Raw genomic sequence first — 16,391 nt, 5'->3', positions numbered from 1 at the left:
AATCAGGGTTAGGTTGTCTCAGAATAGGTGCAGATATAAAACATTGTTCTAAGTGAGAAAATGCTTCTTTAGCTTCAAGTAGCCAATTCTTGGTATCCTGGCCCTTCCTAGTAAGTGTTGTGAACGGAGCTACAATTGATAAACAATTCCTAATTAACTGCCTGTAGAAATTGCAGAATCCCAGGGAGCGCTAAATCGCTTTCAACCCAGAAGATCGAGGCCAATTAATAATAGCAGCAAGCTTCTCTGGATCCATATGAAGATTGAACCCTGACACGATATATCCCAGGAATGGTATCTCTTTTTGCTCAAACACACACTTCTCCAGTTTGTAGAACAGTTTGTTTTCTCTGAGCCGAGACAGGACCTCACAAACATGTTTTCGATGATTTGCCAGATCTTTAGAAAATATCAAGATGTCATCCAGAAAAAGCACAGCAAATTTGTACAATAAATCTTGGAAAATGGCATTCATGAACTTGGCTGGTGCATTACTTAACCTGAATGGCATCACTAGGTATTCAACATGCCTATCATGAGTGTTGAAGGCTATCTTCCATTCATCTCCAGATCTGATCCTAATCAAAAAGCTGGGGACTTGAACTTCCTGATAAAACTCCATTCCATATTCTCTTTAATATAGTTGCCCACTGCCTGAGTCTCTGGAATAGACAGAGGGTACACTTTCCCAGGCATCAAATCAATTGCTCAGTCCCATTCTCGATGAGTGGGAAGAGTCTCAGCAGCCTTGGTAAAGGTTCATATGGAGAGATGGCCAAACTCTGGATAACTCGGTTGGAGGTCTGATAGCTGACAAACACCCCTGTTGGCACTGAGAACCCCAGAACAAGATTTGGGGTTCATTCCAGTCCAGAGGGGGCGTGACTGCATAACCCTGGAAAACCCAGAATTATCGAACATTCAGCCGATGGGAGTATATACAAAAAAATTAACTCTTTATGGAGAGCGCCAACTTACATGGTGAAGTAAAGTTCGGAAGCGTATAGAAGCCGAAGGAAGTTTATTCCTGTCCACTCCAATGATATGGAGTTGAGTCTGAAGAGGGATTCTAAGAATGCCCAACTCCTTGACCTTTTTAGCAGTGATAAAAATGTCATCAGCACCCGAATCTAGGAAGGCCTAAAGAGCTTTAGCAGATTACTTTAGCAGTAGGGTCATGTCAATTGAAAATTGTGACAGAGCATTTCTTCTTGGGGTTTGTTGAAATGCACCTAACCTAACCATCCCATGATTGGTTAGGGTCTCATGTTTCCCGAATGCTTGGGACCAACAGAAAGAAGATATGGTTCTTCACAATAGTGGCAACATTTGTTATTGAACCTCCTCTCTCTCTCTCCTCAGACAAGATTTACCGACTTGCATACTTACCTCCAGTGGAACTACCGGAGCCATGAAGTGAGGTGCAAGCTTGAAGCTGTAGCGATGGGACTGTCCCCTTTCCAGAGCCCTTTCTCTATGGCGGTGGTCCAACTGAACACAGAAATCAAATCATACAAGGATGATGGCAGATCTCTGGATGTCAATGTCATCTTTCATTTATTCCCAAAGCCCTTGTATGACAATGGCAACCAAGGCTTTGTTGTTCCACCTGAACTCTGATGCCAGAGTTTGAACTTCATGGCATACTGACCCACAGATTAGGTGCCTTGCTTCAGATAAAAAAATGCTGATGCTGCCAAAGTCATGCTGGCCGGGCTCATCAAACACTCTCTTGAAGGCTTTCAAGAAGCTGGCACAATTATTAACCAAAGAATCGTTCCTCTCCCAGAGTGGAGAAGCCCAAGCCAAAGCCTGGCCACTGAACAAAGAAATTATGTATGCCACTTTCGTCCTGTCTTTGGGAAAATTTGCGGCTTGGATCTCAAATTGGATCAAATATTGATTTGAAAATCCCCTACAACTCTTAGGGTCCCCGTCGAATTTTGAGGGATTTGGAGTCCTCAATAGGGCTGAAATTCCTGCAGCTTGTGTCGACACAGCGGGAAGCAGTGCAGGTTGAATTGGTGGCATATGTGCAATATCAACTTGCTGAATGAGTGTCTGTAAGCACTGCATAATCTGGGCCTGCTCTTGTTCCTGCTTCTCAACTCTGGCATCGAGGTGCTCCAGCAATTCTTTTGGTGACGGATTACCATCCATGTTTCTTTTTCCCAGAGTATTCTGTCACAATTCACGGATGGATAAAGGATGCTAGCCCATATTTTGGGATTGGAAAGACCCAGTACTGAGGTGCGGAGGCTCACATGCCGGTGGTATTCACCAGGAACCCTCACAAGGAGGTATAGACCTAGCTGTGTCCAGCACACAGGTTGCGGCCCTCAGACTTGTTTCCCTAATACAGGCACTCAGGAACACCTATGTTCTGGACCCGCCGTGGGATGGAGGAAGGAAGGAGTAAGCCAGGATCAGCAGCGAGTGCTGGGAACTGCATGCCTGCTGCCCTCCAGTGGCCAGATAAGTGACAGCAAGTGACCGGAGCTCTGCGACACACTTACCCTGTGGATATAGCTGATTTGGATTTATGTGCTATACAGTATAGTGGATAGTGGATATATAGTGTGCTATACAATATAGTGGATATATAGTGGATTTGTGTGCTATACAGATGTGTCCTTATACGTCTATCCATTTTCCACCATATGGCGCAAGACGCTTAGCTATGGGTAATGATCCCCAGACTTTCATACTTTTTGTTAAATTTAGAGCATTATTCTAATTGTAGCTACATACAGATCCACTTATAATGCACTTAGAATTAGTGTTTTTGTAGCAAAGGAAATCGTACAAAGTTGCTAATTAAGGATGAGTGGCGTGAAGCATGGCATGGCTCACTTGTATTGGACCACTGTCTTTTGCCTTTTACACAGATAGATCACACAAAGGAACTGCAAGCAATGCCAGCACCAGTATCCAGGATACCCATGTATTGTAATTTTGTCACATTAACAATAATTTAAGCATAATTTGTGAAAAGTTTTGTGGTGAGGTGCATGGTACATCTTTGTTCATGGTATTTTTTGCATGATACACCAAATGGGGCTATTTGGAGCGATTTGAGGATATGTGTATGCAATTTACATGGCCAAGATTGCAAGAACAGTACAGCCTTTAAGTCCTCAATACAACAAAAAATCCTGTTTGTGTGCGGCTGCGACGTGGTGCAAAAATGATGGTAAAATGCAAAAGTCCAAAACTAACTGTCCATGGAGTAAGTACAATTGATGAATGAGGGCACCTGTAGTTTGGGAATGGTAAACTGATGAAAAACTTAGTTCGATGTCAAACACTTTGCGCAAAGCACGCCAAAGTTTGCAAACTGCTCTACTGTGTCAGACACTATTTTCTGTGGACATCCATGCAGTCAAATTGTGTGCTTAATGTAAACCCATTTGAGGAACAAAGTGTGCTGACTTGAAAAAACAGCAGTTATAACCCAGATGTTGTTTCGGCACAAAGGCAAATTTGTTGTGAAGTCCATGAAGATGTGTGACCTGGGATGAATTGGAATCAAATGAAAATGTAGAGGCTAAATGGCAAAACTGTATCCGACGCGTTTCACCCTAATAAGGGCTTCCTCAGGGGTAGTTTTAACACATAGGCATAATGCCTCACCAAACCAGTAGATTAAAATATCCCAGAATATTAGGGCAAAACGCGTCGGGTACAGTTTTGAGCACGTTTGTTTTGGGTCCCCACAATTTGTGAATCAAAGAATGTAAAGGTGGGGAAACCTTTTATAAAACATTTGTAAAGCAAATGCTGTGCTTTATTCTTATTCTGAGTTTTATTGTTTGCTATGAAAAATATCTTGTAAAGATTTTTTATCAAAGAAGATTTTATACTGGAATAAATATATTTATGTCCACTTGAACTGTTGACTTATTATATTTTGGGTGTTCTTCCCTTGGTGTGAGGGTTTACTTCTAGTAAAAGGTCATCCACAAAAAAATTCCTTCGAGAGAAAGGTTACAACATGGATCATACAGTCTCAGAGAAGACAACAAGATTTCTGGGTCATCACCGTATCTCCTTCTACTAAAAGATTGAATTACTAAAAAGAATAGACTGAGATCATTCATCATTTACAGACTATAAATCACTATTAGCGCCCCTTCCTATATATATATATATATATATATATATATATGTGTGTGTGTGTGTCTATATATCTATATATATATATATATATATATATTCAATATGAATATTTTGTGAATAGAGCCACATTAAGTAATTAATATCCATGTTTAGATAAATACTTCACTACATTGCTCTCTTTCACAAACATTGTGTTTGATTATTATATCTGTGCTAGTAATGTTTTCTATGATTTAAGAATAACCTGTTGTCATTAATTAATTACAGTATTAATTTATAGTCACAATGTAAAGGGATATATCCAGATGAGATCCACAAATTACAAATGTATTTTGTATTTTTTATTATTTATTTGAGAACTTTCTGCTATCAAGAGAGTATCATTTTGATAAGCAATTTGATTGATTTCATGATTTGCCTATTGGAATTATCCTGACGTGTATGGGAATTTTTATTGTGTATCATGTGGCATTAAAATATTGTATATAAATATTTCTTAGTGGTTGGAATTGTGGATTTCTTTTAAAAAATATTGTTTTATGTTTTTGGTGAGCCATATATTCCGCAGTGCCCTACAAAATACATAAACAAATTGGAGACCAGTAACTTAAAGTACAATACAATAATTGCAGGACAAGGACATGGATAATATACATTGTTACATTAGCAACCATACACCCACATAAGCAGCAGAGCATAAGCAACCAAGTGTTAGGTGCCCTAGTGGGTAGTAAAAAGTAGATGAAAGTAAAGTCGGGAGAAGCTCAAGAGAGTAGAGGGCAATGCTCATAAGAGCTTACATCCTAAAAGGGAGGGGCAGACAAACCGGTGTGACACAGATGGGGTATGTTTTACCTGTATTTTCCTACTATAGGTTAAATATCATTCATAATATGCATAAGATGGTGACACTATATCAATAATCATATAAATAATAATAGTTTAATTATAAATGTAAAGTGCTTCATAATATGGTGGTAGTGTATAAATAATCAAATTAACAATCATAGCTTATTAATTTTTTTCTAGCACACGCTATATAATCTTAACATCCTGCTTAATTATAAATGATATTCCCATGTTATTGAGAAACTGCAGAAAAAAAAACACATTGAGGTATATTTACTAAAGTGTGGGTTTTAAAAAGTGGAAATGTTGCCCATAGCAACCAATCAGATTCTAGCTATTATCTTCTAGAAAGTGCTTGATAATTGTTAATCAACTTCTCCTGCTCAGGAGGTGGTGAAAAGAAATTAGCGTTAAATTCTATTAACTTGCAAGCTAATTGAATAGGGCAAAATTTTTTTCCAACTGAAATTCACTTTTATGCACTTTAGCGCGTGATAAAGGGTAATCACAACTAATTGAATTCCCTCTATGGACTGTGTGTGCAGTCAGACTATTTCATGATATTTTATTGCAATAAAGAGAAGTAATTTATATTTAAGCATACAGTACAATGTTTAGTGTGTTACTAAAAGTAATACATTTTTTTATTTACTATTCATTTTTAATATTAAATTTATAAGTCCTGGGGATATTGATTTAAAAGTTAAAAAAAGTAAAATCCAATTCTGAATTGCACATTATTGAAATAAAAAAGTAAAATGACATGCATTAAAAAGATGACAAAAAATATATATATTTTTTTGCAGTAGATGTATGATTTACACTGTAGGAAGTGGTTAACTAGAAATAAATCCTTCCTGATGGATTTAATAGGATGTTTACAAATTACAGTGACCCAAAACAGCTGTCTGTACTAGACATTGAGGTGCAAACAGATTGGCATATATGCTTATTATATATCAATACTGTAGGCAGCACCATTTAAAAAACGAATGCCAAACTTTTAATTTCAAATGTGCAGTGTACCCAACACGATATATATACATACATATATATATATATATATATATATATATATATACAGGGCACCTATGCAAGGCCCCTTACCCAGTGGTGCTAAACATAAAGCATTTACTTGCATTTCTTATTAATCATCTACTGATGTGTAAATCGGTGTGAAAATGATACATATGTCCATCCACCTAATACTAACAACATGCACCTGCATTTCTCATGTATGTGGCTGGGGGAGAAGTTTCATGTAGTGGGGGTTTGGTGGCTTCGGGAGCTGACAGGACTCAGGATACAGTCCTGCGCAACCAAATGGCACTGGGAGGAAAATAGAGGCTTTGTTTGGGAATCAGACAGTCAGTGAGAGCTGTGAGGAGGGGAGAGGGGATAGGCAGGGCTCATTTTAGCTCTCACTTCGCTTGTTTAAGAGAGACATTTGGCACAATATAATAGATCATGATTAGTAGTATAAATGTTTTTTCTCTGTAGAAAAAAATAAAACAGATGGACTGTCATGGCTGTCACAATACCTGTTAAACCAGTCATCAGTGTAGCGAGGATATGGATAAGGATCATTGCTGCTGAAATCATAACTCGCCTCTGCATTCTGAAAGAACAGTAGAACAAAATGAACATTGTACAACATTATAAAGTGCACCTACAGATGCATAATGCAGTGGAGAACAACAGAGGGACAATTTTGAGCCGCATCAAGAGAAGTTTACCCAATGATGATCAAAACTTGTTTAAAGCAATATTCAAATTTCAGATGACTTTAGTTTACTGATCTTTACATACCTTTCTGTGACTTTTACTATACAAACTGAATTAACTTTCTAATTCAGTGCACTTCAGCTACGCTTTTGTATCATAAGGCAGATATGTTTATTTTCTGGTTTCTAATATAGCTCTGCTATGCTCTCTTTACTAAATGCAATTGTTTCAAAATATTTACTGTTTGTTGCTTCAAAGAGCAAGTAAACAAAATACTCAATAGAAATAATGAATTCCATGCAAGTTGCATGAGGATGTGTAGAATCCAATAGGTGAAAGTCATCTGAGGATGGATAATTCCTTTATATGAGTTTAGCTTATGGGCCATGTCATGAGCATTATGGAGTTCAACAATGCACATCCTTGGTCAAAAAGTGCTGCAATAGAAATTATTTTTCAGAGCCCTGTGCTGCAGCCCACAAAATAAATCAGCATCCCTGGGGTTAACAATGGTAATTTTTTAAAATTGCCTAATATATTTTAAACTTTGAAAATGTTATTAGTTTTTAGGGTTTTAAAGACGCAAAAGAGATAATGTAGGCAGAACCAGTAGACAAAATAAATGGGGGAGAAAAACCCAAACAAAAACAAATGTAATGAAAGTTAATGTACAGTGTACAGATTTACATGTCATCCAAAACACATATTTTATTGAATTAAAACAACGAATTCACAGATTATTACCCAAATTGATCTATGAGCTATGATCTTGAAATATACAGCACAATGGCGGAGGTCGTTTGTCAAAGACTGTCTAAAGATTTTATTGTATTCTGAATTTCCATTTTAAAGTATAGACTATTCAGCTTTAACGGTACACAGTTATGAAAAAATAAAATAAAAAGACAGCTTGGATTTAATTCCTGATCTCCTCCTGAGTTACTATTGCTGCAAATGAATGCATCCCCAAGGATCTTACTGATGTCTCCATGGTTACCCTGCCTGGATATGAATCTGTACAGTTAAAGTAATATCAGATATAAATAATTCATGGTATCTCTATACAACTATGTGACCCAGATTTTAAATATCATGAACGAAAAATAGTTTGAGACAAACATGAGTTCAATGGAAGTAAAGGCTTCTGTTTTAGATTTAAGCGAAAATAAATGGAAACTTGCTAATTATTTTTCTGTCTTAGAAAAAATGTGAAAAGGAAAAAAATATGTTGGCTTAAAACTTAAAGTCTTAGGGGTCTGTTCATGTAGATCTGCGGTGGTGAAATGTTACTTATCACTATAGATCGCATCAGTTTGATGCGATCTATAGCTTAGATAAGGATCAATTCACATATACTATTACTTACCTGTCAGCAGGGCTATTTTTCTGGAAAAATAGGTTCAGGAACTGAGGGTGGAGCTATAGAAATAAAATTATATATATATATATATATTTATATATATATATATATTATATATACAGCCATGGCCAAAAGTTTTGAGAATGATACAAGAATTGATTTTCACAAAGTTTGCTGCTCCAGTGTTTTTAGACCTTTTTGCCAGATGTTACTATGGCATACTGATGTAAAATTACAAGCATTTCATAAGTGTGAAAGGCTTTTATTGACAATTACATAAAGTTTATAAAAAGAGTCAATATTTGCAGTGTTGACCCTTATTTTTCAAGAGTTTTGCAATTCGCCCTCGCATGCTGTCAATCAACTTCTGGGCCACATACTGACTGATGGCCGCCCATTCTTGCCTAATCAATGCTTGGAGTTTGTCAGAATTTGTGGGTTTTTGTTTGTCCACCCGCCTCTTGAGGATTGACCACAAGTTCTCAATGGGATTAAGGTCTGGGGACTTTCCTGGCCATGGACCCAAAATTTTGATGTTTTGTTCCCCGAGCCACTTAGTTATCACTTTTGCCTTATGGTAAGGTGCTCCATCATGCTGGAAAAGGCATTGTTCTTCACCAAACTGTTCTTGGATGGTTGGGAGAAGTTGCTCTTGGAGGATGTTTTGGTACCATTCTTTATTCATGGCTGTGTTCTTAGGTAAAATTGTGAGTGAGACCAAACCCTTGGCTGAGAAGCAACCCCACGCATGAATGTTCTCAGGATGCTTTACTGTTGGCATGTCACAGGATTGATGGTAGCACTCACCTTACCTTCGCTGGACAAGTGTTTTTCCAGATGCTGCAAACAATCTGAAAGAGGATTCATCCGAGAAAATAACTTTACCCCAGTCCTCAGCAGTCCAATCCCTGTACCTTTTGCAGAATATCAGTCTGTTCCTGATGTTTTTCCTGGAGAGAAGTGGCTTCTTTGCTGCCCTTCTTGACACCAGGCCATCCTCCAAAAGTCTTCGCCTCACTGTGCGTGAAGATGCACTCACACCTGCCTGCTGCCCTTCCTCAGCAAGCTCTGCACTGATGGTGCCCCGATCCCGCAGCTGAATCAACATTAGGAAACAGTCCTGGTGCTTGCTGTACGTTCTTAGGCACCCTGAAGCCTTCTTCACAACCATTGAACCTCTCTCCTTGAAGTTCTTGATGATCTGATAAATGGTTGATTTATGTGCAATCTTACTAGCAGCAATATCCTTGCCTGTGAAGCCCTTTTTGTGCAAAGCAATGATGACTACATGTTTTTCCTTGCAGGTAACCATGGTTAACAGAGGAAGAACAATGAGCATGACAGAGTGATCCCCAGCCTTGTCCTCGTCAACACTCTCACCTGTGTTAATGAGAGAATCACTGACATGATGTCAGCTGGTCCTTTTGTGGCAGGGCTGAAATGCAGTGGAAATGTTGTGTTTGGGATTAAGTTAATTGTCATGGCAAAGAGGGACTTTGCAATTAATTGCAATTCATCTGATCACTCTTCATGACATTCTGAAGTATATGCAAATTGCCATCATAAAAACTGAAGCAGCAGACTTTGTGATATACTTGTGTCATTCTCAAAACTTTTGGCCATGGCTGTACATAAATATACATTATATATACATATATAGTATTTAGAAAAGAAGGCACTCAAAGGGGTCTTTAAAATAAAACTTATCTTATGGAACTTACAGTCAGGCCTCTATTCACCACCACAATGGTTTTGAAATAAAACAAACAAGATGTGCTTTAACTGCAGACTTTCAGATTTAATTTGAGGGTAATTACATCCAAATCGGGTGAACGGTGTAGGAATTACAACAGTTTCAATATGTGCCAATCACTTTTTAATGGGCCAAAAGTAATGGGACTATCAACTCAAAAGTTATTTCATGGACAGGTGTGGGCTATTCCCTCGTTATTTCATTATCAATTAAGCAGGTAAAAGGTCTGGAGTTATATTCTAGGTGTGACATTTGCATTTGAAATCAGTTGCTGTTAACTCTCAATATGAGATCCAAAGAGCTGTCACTATCAGTGAAGCAAGCCATCATTAGGCTGAAAAATCAAAACAAACCCATCAGAGAGATAGCAAAAACATTAGATGTGGCCAAATCAACTGTTTGGAACATTCTTAAAAAGAAAGAACGCACCGGAGAGCTCAGCAACACCAAAAGACCCGGAAGACCACGGAAAACAACTGTGGTGGAGGACAAAATAATTATTTCCCTGGTGAAGAAAAACCCCTTCACAACAGTTGGCCAAATCAAGAACACTGTCCAGGAGGTAGATGTATATGTGTCAAAGTCAACAATCAAGAGAAGACTTCACAAGAGTGAATACAGAGGGTTCACCACAAGATGCAAACCATTGGTGAGCCACAAAAACAGGAAGACCAGATTACAGTTTGCCAAACAACATCTAAAAAAGCCATTACAGTTCTGGAACAACATCCTATTGACAGATGACAAAGATCAACTTGTACCAGAGTGATGGGAAGAGAAGAGAAGGAAAGGAACTGCTCATGATCCAAAACATACCACCTCATCAGTGAAGCATGGTGGTGGTAGTGTCATGGCGTGGGCATGTATGGCTGCCAATGGAACTGGTTCACTTGCATTTATTGATGATGTGACTGCTGACAAAAGCAGCAGAATTAATTCTGAAGTGTTTCGGGCAATATTATATGCTTATATTCAGTCAAATGCTTCAGAACTCATTGGACAGCTCTTCACAGTGCAGATGGACAATGACCCGAAGCATACTGCAAAAGCAACCAAAGAGTTTTTTAAGGCTAAAAAGTGGAATTTTATGCAATGGCCAAGTCAATTCCCTGACCTGAATCCGATTGAGCATGCATTTCACTTGATGAAGACAAAACTGAAGGGAAAATGCCCCAAGAACAAGCAGGAACTGAAGACATTTGCAGTAGCGGCCTGGCAGAGCATCACCAGGGATGAAACCCAGCGTCTGGTGATGTCTATGTGTTCCAGACTTCAGGCTGTAATTGCCTGCAAAGGATTTGCAACAAAGTATTAAAAAGTGAAAGTTAGATTTAGGATTGTTTAGTTTGTCCCATTACTTTTGGCCCCTTAAAAAGTGGGAGGCACATATAGAAACCGTTGTAATTCCTACACCGTTCACGTGATTTGGATGTAATTACCCTCAAATTAAATCTGAAAGTCTGCAGTTAAATCACATCTTGTTTGTTTCTTTTCAAAGCCATTGTGGTGGTGAATAGAGGCCAAAATATGAAAATTCTGTCAGTCCCAATATTTATGTACCTGACTGTATCTTATACATTTTGGCCCAGGACATTACATCATAGTTAATGAGAAGTTTAGGAGCTGAGGGCCTGATTCAGACCCGGTCACGAGCGATGAACGCTCGCAATCGAGTCAATGGTGGCCCAGGGCGCATGCGCACGACGGAGCCGGCTCCGTCATGCGCATGCGCGAGACCTGGATAGCGACGGGCAGTCCGTAGCTCCGGGTCTCGCACCAAAGGGGGCGTGCTGTCGATGTTGAGTTACAGCACGCCCCCTTTGGTGGGCGGGCCGGGGGGGGTGGCTGCCCAGATGGAGGCATTCCCATGAGAACGCCTACCATTTGGGGGCGGCCCCACTGACATCACAAGTGATGTCAGTGGGAGAGCTTTCGGCTCTGTTTGAGCCGAAAGCTCTCTGGGGCTTGCGGCCACGAGACCCTACCACAAGGGTCTCGTCGCAAGCCGATGGTCTTGACCATCGTGACCATCATCCTGGCCGCTCGCATTAGCTGTGGGTGGCAACCCACAGCAATGCGAGCGGCCAGGAGGCCGCTCCTTAAAAAAAAAAGACGCCCTGATTCAGACCGAGTGCTGTGTCAGAGCGTCCAGCTCTGAATCAGGGCCTGAGTTCCTGTTTGTTCCTGCTGAAATATAGCACTGCCTGTCCGGAGAAGTGATCCGAAAAGCTGGCCCCTCTGCCATCCTTTGGTGATGTGCTGTTCCCCATCATATCTTCGTCTCTGGAAGCTGGATGCCTCTGAGCATGTGCCAAATGCTGGGTCACTTCATTAATCTATAAGGACAGAGTGGCGGCAGCAGAAGTGGGGGCAGTCTGAAGTTACCCGGCATATGCTTGTTACATATGATAAAACTCATTGATAAATGAGCCCCTATATTCTGAACAGAGTATAGGAGCCAGTTCTGAGGGTGCCTCCAATATCTGATTTGGGACCATACCAATTGTGTCTACCACCAAGTGCTGCAAGCCTTGAGCTTGTATTGGAATCATGGTGTGGCATGGTAGACAGTTTGAGAACACTGCCCTATGTGCAGGATACAAACTAATGTCACTTGCTCTCTTCTCCAGAAAATATTTGTTTTGTCAGCTGTATATACTGGCAAGTGGTCAGTCATATTAAGTCAGTTAAAACAATGGAGACTTGATTAAGACCACCCTTAATAGCCATCAATTGTTATTGCATGTGCAGTTGATACGCAGATGTGCTGTTCTGCAGAAACCGATACAGGGCATACTTGCCAACTCTCCTTGATTGTCAGGGTGGCTCCCTGAAATAGCAACAATCTCCCTGACTCTCTGAAGAGTCTAGCAATCTCCCTGATTGCACCTTACCCCCATTATGAAGTTGTTAAACAACCCCCTTCCTTTCCAGAGATATAGACATTCATATTGGATCATTAGTATCCTATCCCTGCATTGGTTATAAGGCACAATGATCCCTATGGCTACGTGCATTTCCTGAAAAGTATTAGTGTGTTTTCATCAACAAGTAGATCTTACTAACTTTGGGGCTCATTTACATTTGGCTGTAAATCAATTTTATGGCACGTCTCTCAGATGTAGAGGACACGTCCACTTTACCGTCGCGCTCATAGGTGTTGCTTTCACAATCTCACTAAAATGTTTTATCAAAAGTAGGCAAGGATGCTAGAGGGTGTCCATAGCTGAATTACAGATATGCACCACTGCATGGCCATTGGAAAGAGGCATCAGATAGTTGGTAACCATCAACTTCTGATGTCCATCCCGAACCGAACCCTTACTAAACATTTTTCACTGATAGAGTGGTGGCTTCTCTGTGCTCAACACCAGAGAGAAAGCTTTCCTGTAAGTAATACTGAAGTGGTGCATTGTTTCCATTATTTCTTAAGGTGAGTTCGGGTAGCACAGAAGCACAGGATATTTAAGGATATGAGTAAGATAGATGAAAAGCTAATATAGAAGGAGTTGGTGGACTGATCTCATGTGATTCTGTAAGCGTGGACAGAGCATGGGCTTTGCAGGATCTATGACAACAACAGAACGGAAGTAACCTGGAAGCTACAGACAGAGGGCCTGATGCTGAGTTAAACTTGAGCTAGTTTGTGTAGTATAACTTGGGCATATTGAACGCAAATGGACGCATTTGTTCCAATGCCAACATACACATATCTAGTCCTCGTGTATCTATAAAACTGGAGTGGTGGATCCACCGAAGGAAGGGAAGGTCTCTTATCGGCAGAGTTACATGAAGGGTGTCATCATGCAAATGCAGCTCATACAGGTGGAAGAAAAACTAATCTCCAATTGTGGCTGGAGGGGCATAACGGGGTGGTACTGTAACAAGGGCATTTGCACAGTGGCGACATTGAATTAGGGTGTGTCGAGAAAGTGTAGATGGAATTGCATATTGTAGATATGCCTGTTTACAGAAAGATTTTTCACACCAGCGATAAGGCTGCCACAACTGCTCACCGATAACGATGGAGGCTATGAAACCTAGCGGCAAGATCGCTTATATTTAGGATGAATATCAGCATTTTTCTCTGTACATGCAATGTGGGTGTCATTACGGGTTACTTGTGTAAACACTGCATCCAGGAGCAAACACAGGATTTCTAGAGAGGGGTTTCCATTTCTACAACAATGCTTTTTTTTCTTAATTTTTTTTAAGCAAAATACATCCGCAATACCAGTACAATTAAATTTGTAACATAAGACAAAGCTTTATTCTTTGACTAAAACATTATTTTAATGAATGGATTAGTCTTAATTTATTTTTTTTATTGAATCTATTTTTTTTTTAAATGTTTTCATCTACAGACAAAATGGAAGCAGTGAGAAATACACAGGGGGAGGCAGAGGGGAAGAGAGAGGTACATATAAAACAGTGGCGAAAAAAATGCCAATGGGGTAGATGATACAGACAGACAGACACACAGAGAAAGGGGGTGTAAGAGACAGAGATGAGACATACAAACATGGGGAGAGGAAGAGATAGGGATGGGCTGAGGACATTTGTCACTCGGGTTGGGTATGGGATCCCGGTGGTCGGGATGCCGCTGGTCAGAATACCGACAGTGGCATCCTGACAGTCAGAATCCCAACACCATTAGGTAAGTATCCTACCACTAACCCTTACCCCTACCCCTTCCTCCCCAGTGCCTGAACATAACCTCCGCCCTAGAGACTAAACTTAACCTCCCCCCATCCCTTCCCCACACCCTAAACCTAACCCTCCCCCTAATTCCTAACCCTCCCCCTAATTCCTAACCCCTAACCCTAAACTTAACCCTCCCCTAACACCTGATACTTACCTTTGGGATACCGGCGGTCGGGACTCTGGAGCTGGGATCCCGACGCTGTCGGGACTCCTGCGCCGGTATTTTGGCTGTCATCATCCCGCATGCTGGGATGCTGACTAGATCCTGTGTCACTCACCTGAGTAGAGGTGAGTGAGGGATCCGCACACTTCAAACTCATAATGTGGAGATGTATCAAACCTTCAAGAGAGATAAAGTGAAGAAGGTGCCCATAGCAACCAATCAGCTTCTATTTTAGACTGTGCTAGATAAATGATAGTTAGAAGTAGGTTGCTATGGGTAACTTCTACACTTTATCTCTCTTGAAGGTTTAATATCTCACCATATATGGTTGTCCTGCTTCTTTACGTAACTCTGTTTCGTGCAGAGGAAGGGAGGTCTGTTTTGAATTCCATTGTGGCCACTGCAATAGGGAAACTTCTGGTGAGGTCAATTACCAGCCTCTGCATACTGGAGGTAGTTCTACAAGCATAGGAGGGATTTCCAGTCAACCCCCCCCCCTCCCTGCACTAAGTATGGCCCTAGTATCTGCCCCAAGATGTTTGAGTTTTCAATAAAATGTTGCAATAATTTGATAAATGAGATATATGTTATTCAGATGAGCCTTTGCCAGGGAGCTGAATATAGACATTTACGAGGAAAAAAAAAATCTCCAAGCACTATCTGTGCTGGAAATTAATCTAACACAGAGCAGATGGTAGAGACAAGAACTATTTTTCTCATAAATGCCATTGCCTTGCTAATTTGAAATATGTGCAAATTCTGATTCTTTCACAAAGGCAATCTGTAATTAAGAAAAATACAGTGCCATGAAAGTTTTCACCAGATAACCATTGAGGGTCTGTGCCGAGTTAGACATAGACCTTTTGCATGTTTTTACACTGCGTGTGACCCGGAACCTACTGTAGTGTGCACAAGTAAGGGCAATGTGGCGTCTCCAATTACTAAGGGGCACAACTAGCCTCTAACAGGTTATTTTCATGCAGACAAAGTTCAGTGTGGTTGTGACAAAGTATCTGCAGGCTATGCAGGGTTAGAAGGAAGAGTAACTACAGTATCATTTGCAGGCTGGTACAAGTGCTCCCTGAAGATGGTGATGAGTCTGAAACTAGACATACGGATGGGGGTGGGTGCTCTGCAAAGATACACCCGGCATACAGGTGAAGATGCTCATTTATTCCGTGCATGCAATGCAGAATCAATACCGGTTGCAGCATGGCCCCCACTGTCGCTTTGTTGCTGCCAGTATACACACTTGCCGATGTCGGCACCCCACCAGGTCCCGTCACTAACAAGGTCGGTACACACTAGACATCTTCTAGTATGCAACGCCTTTAGATCTATCGACTAAAATCAACGAATATTTATAAAGAGACTATTTATTAATGTTGGCAATATCTTTTATCACTGCTACTTGCAGCGAGAGCAGTTTAATTAATTTGGCTATTTATCATTGAAATCATATCTCTTTCACTGCTTACTTAAAGCAGATTTCGCTAGTTAATGAGACCAAACTGGTGACTGCGGTATCTTGCGTTATTTTGCAGTATATCTGATATCTCCTTCGTTCAGCCTTTGGTAAATTACAAGGATACTTCAATCACACGGAAACTGCAATATTCATGTGATTTAAGTGGCCGATAGGATTGATAAATAAGCTCCTAATGAGGCAAAGTCTCCAGTGAGAGGAACAGTTTCATGATATCATGAGAGTAATGGTG

At 40.3% G+C, this 16,391-nt stretch overlaps 1 protein-coding gene across 1 annotated transcript in view; it reads right to left on the bottom strand.

The window, feature by feature from the left end:
* Positions 1 to 16,391, bottom strand: part of PCSK2 (proprotein convertase subtilisin/kexin type 2) — a 195,006-nt gene that overhangs the window by 37,949 nt on the left and 140,666 nt on the right. The window contains exon 6 of the mRNA XM_088477202.1: positions 6,510 to 6,586. Within this exon, the coding sequence (XP_088333328.1) occupies positions 6,510 to 6,586 (77 nt within the window). The remainder of the gene's footprint in view (positions 1 to 6,509; positions 6,587 to 16,391) is intronic.

Source organism: Taudactylus pleione, unplaced genomic scaffold, assembly GCF_031769625.1.
Source record: "Taudactylus pleione unplaced genomic scaffold, aTauple2 ptg000201l, whole genome shotgun sequence".
Taxonomy (NCBI): Eukaryota; Metazoa; Chordata; class Amphibia; order Anura; family Myobatrachidae; genus Taudactylus; species Taudactylus pleione.
The sequence above is the reverse complement of the archived record's forward strand: the minus strand, read 5'-3'. Positions and strand labels throughout refer to the sequence as shown.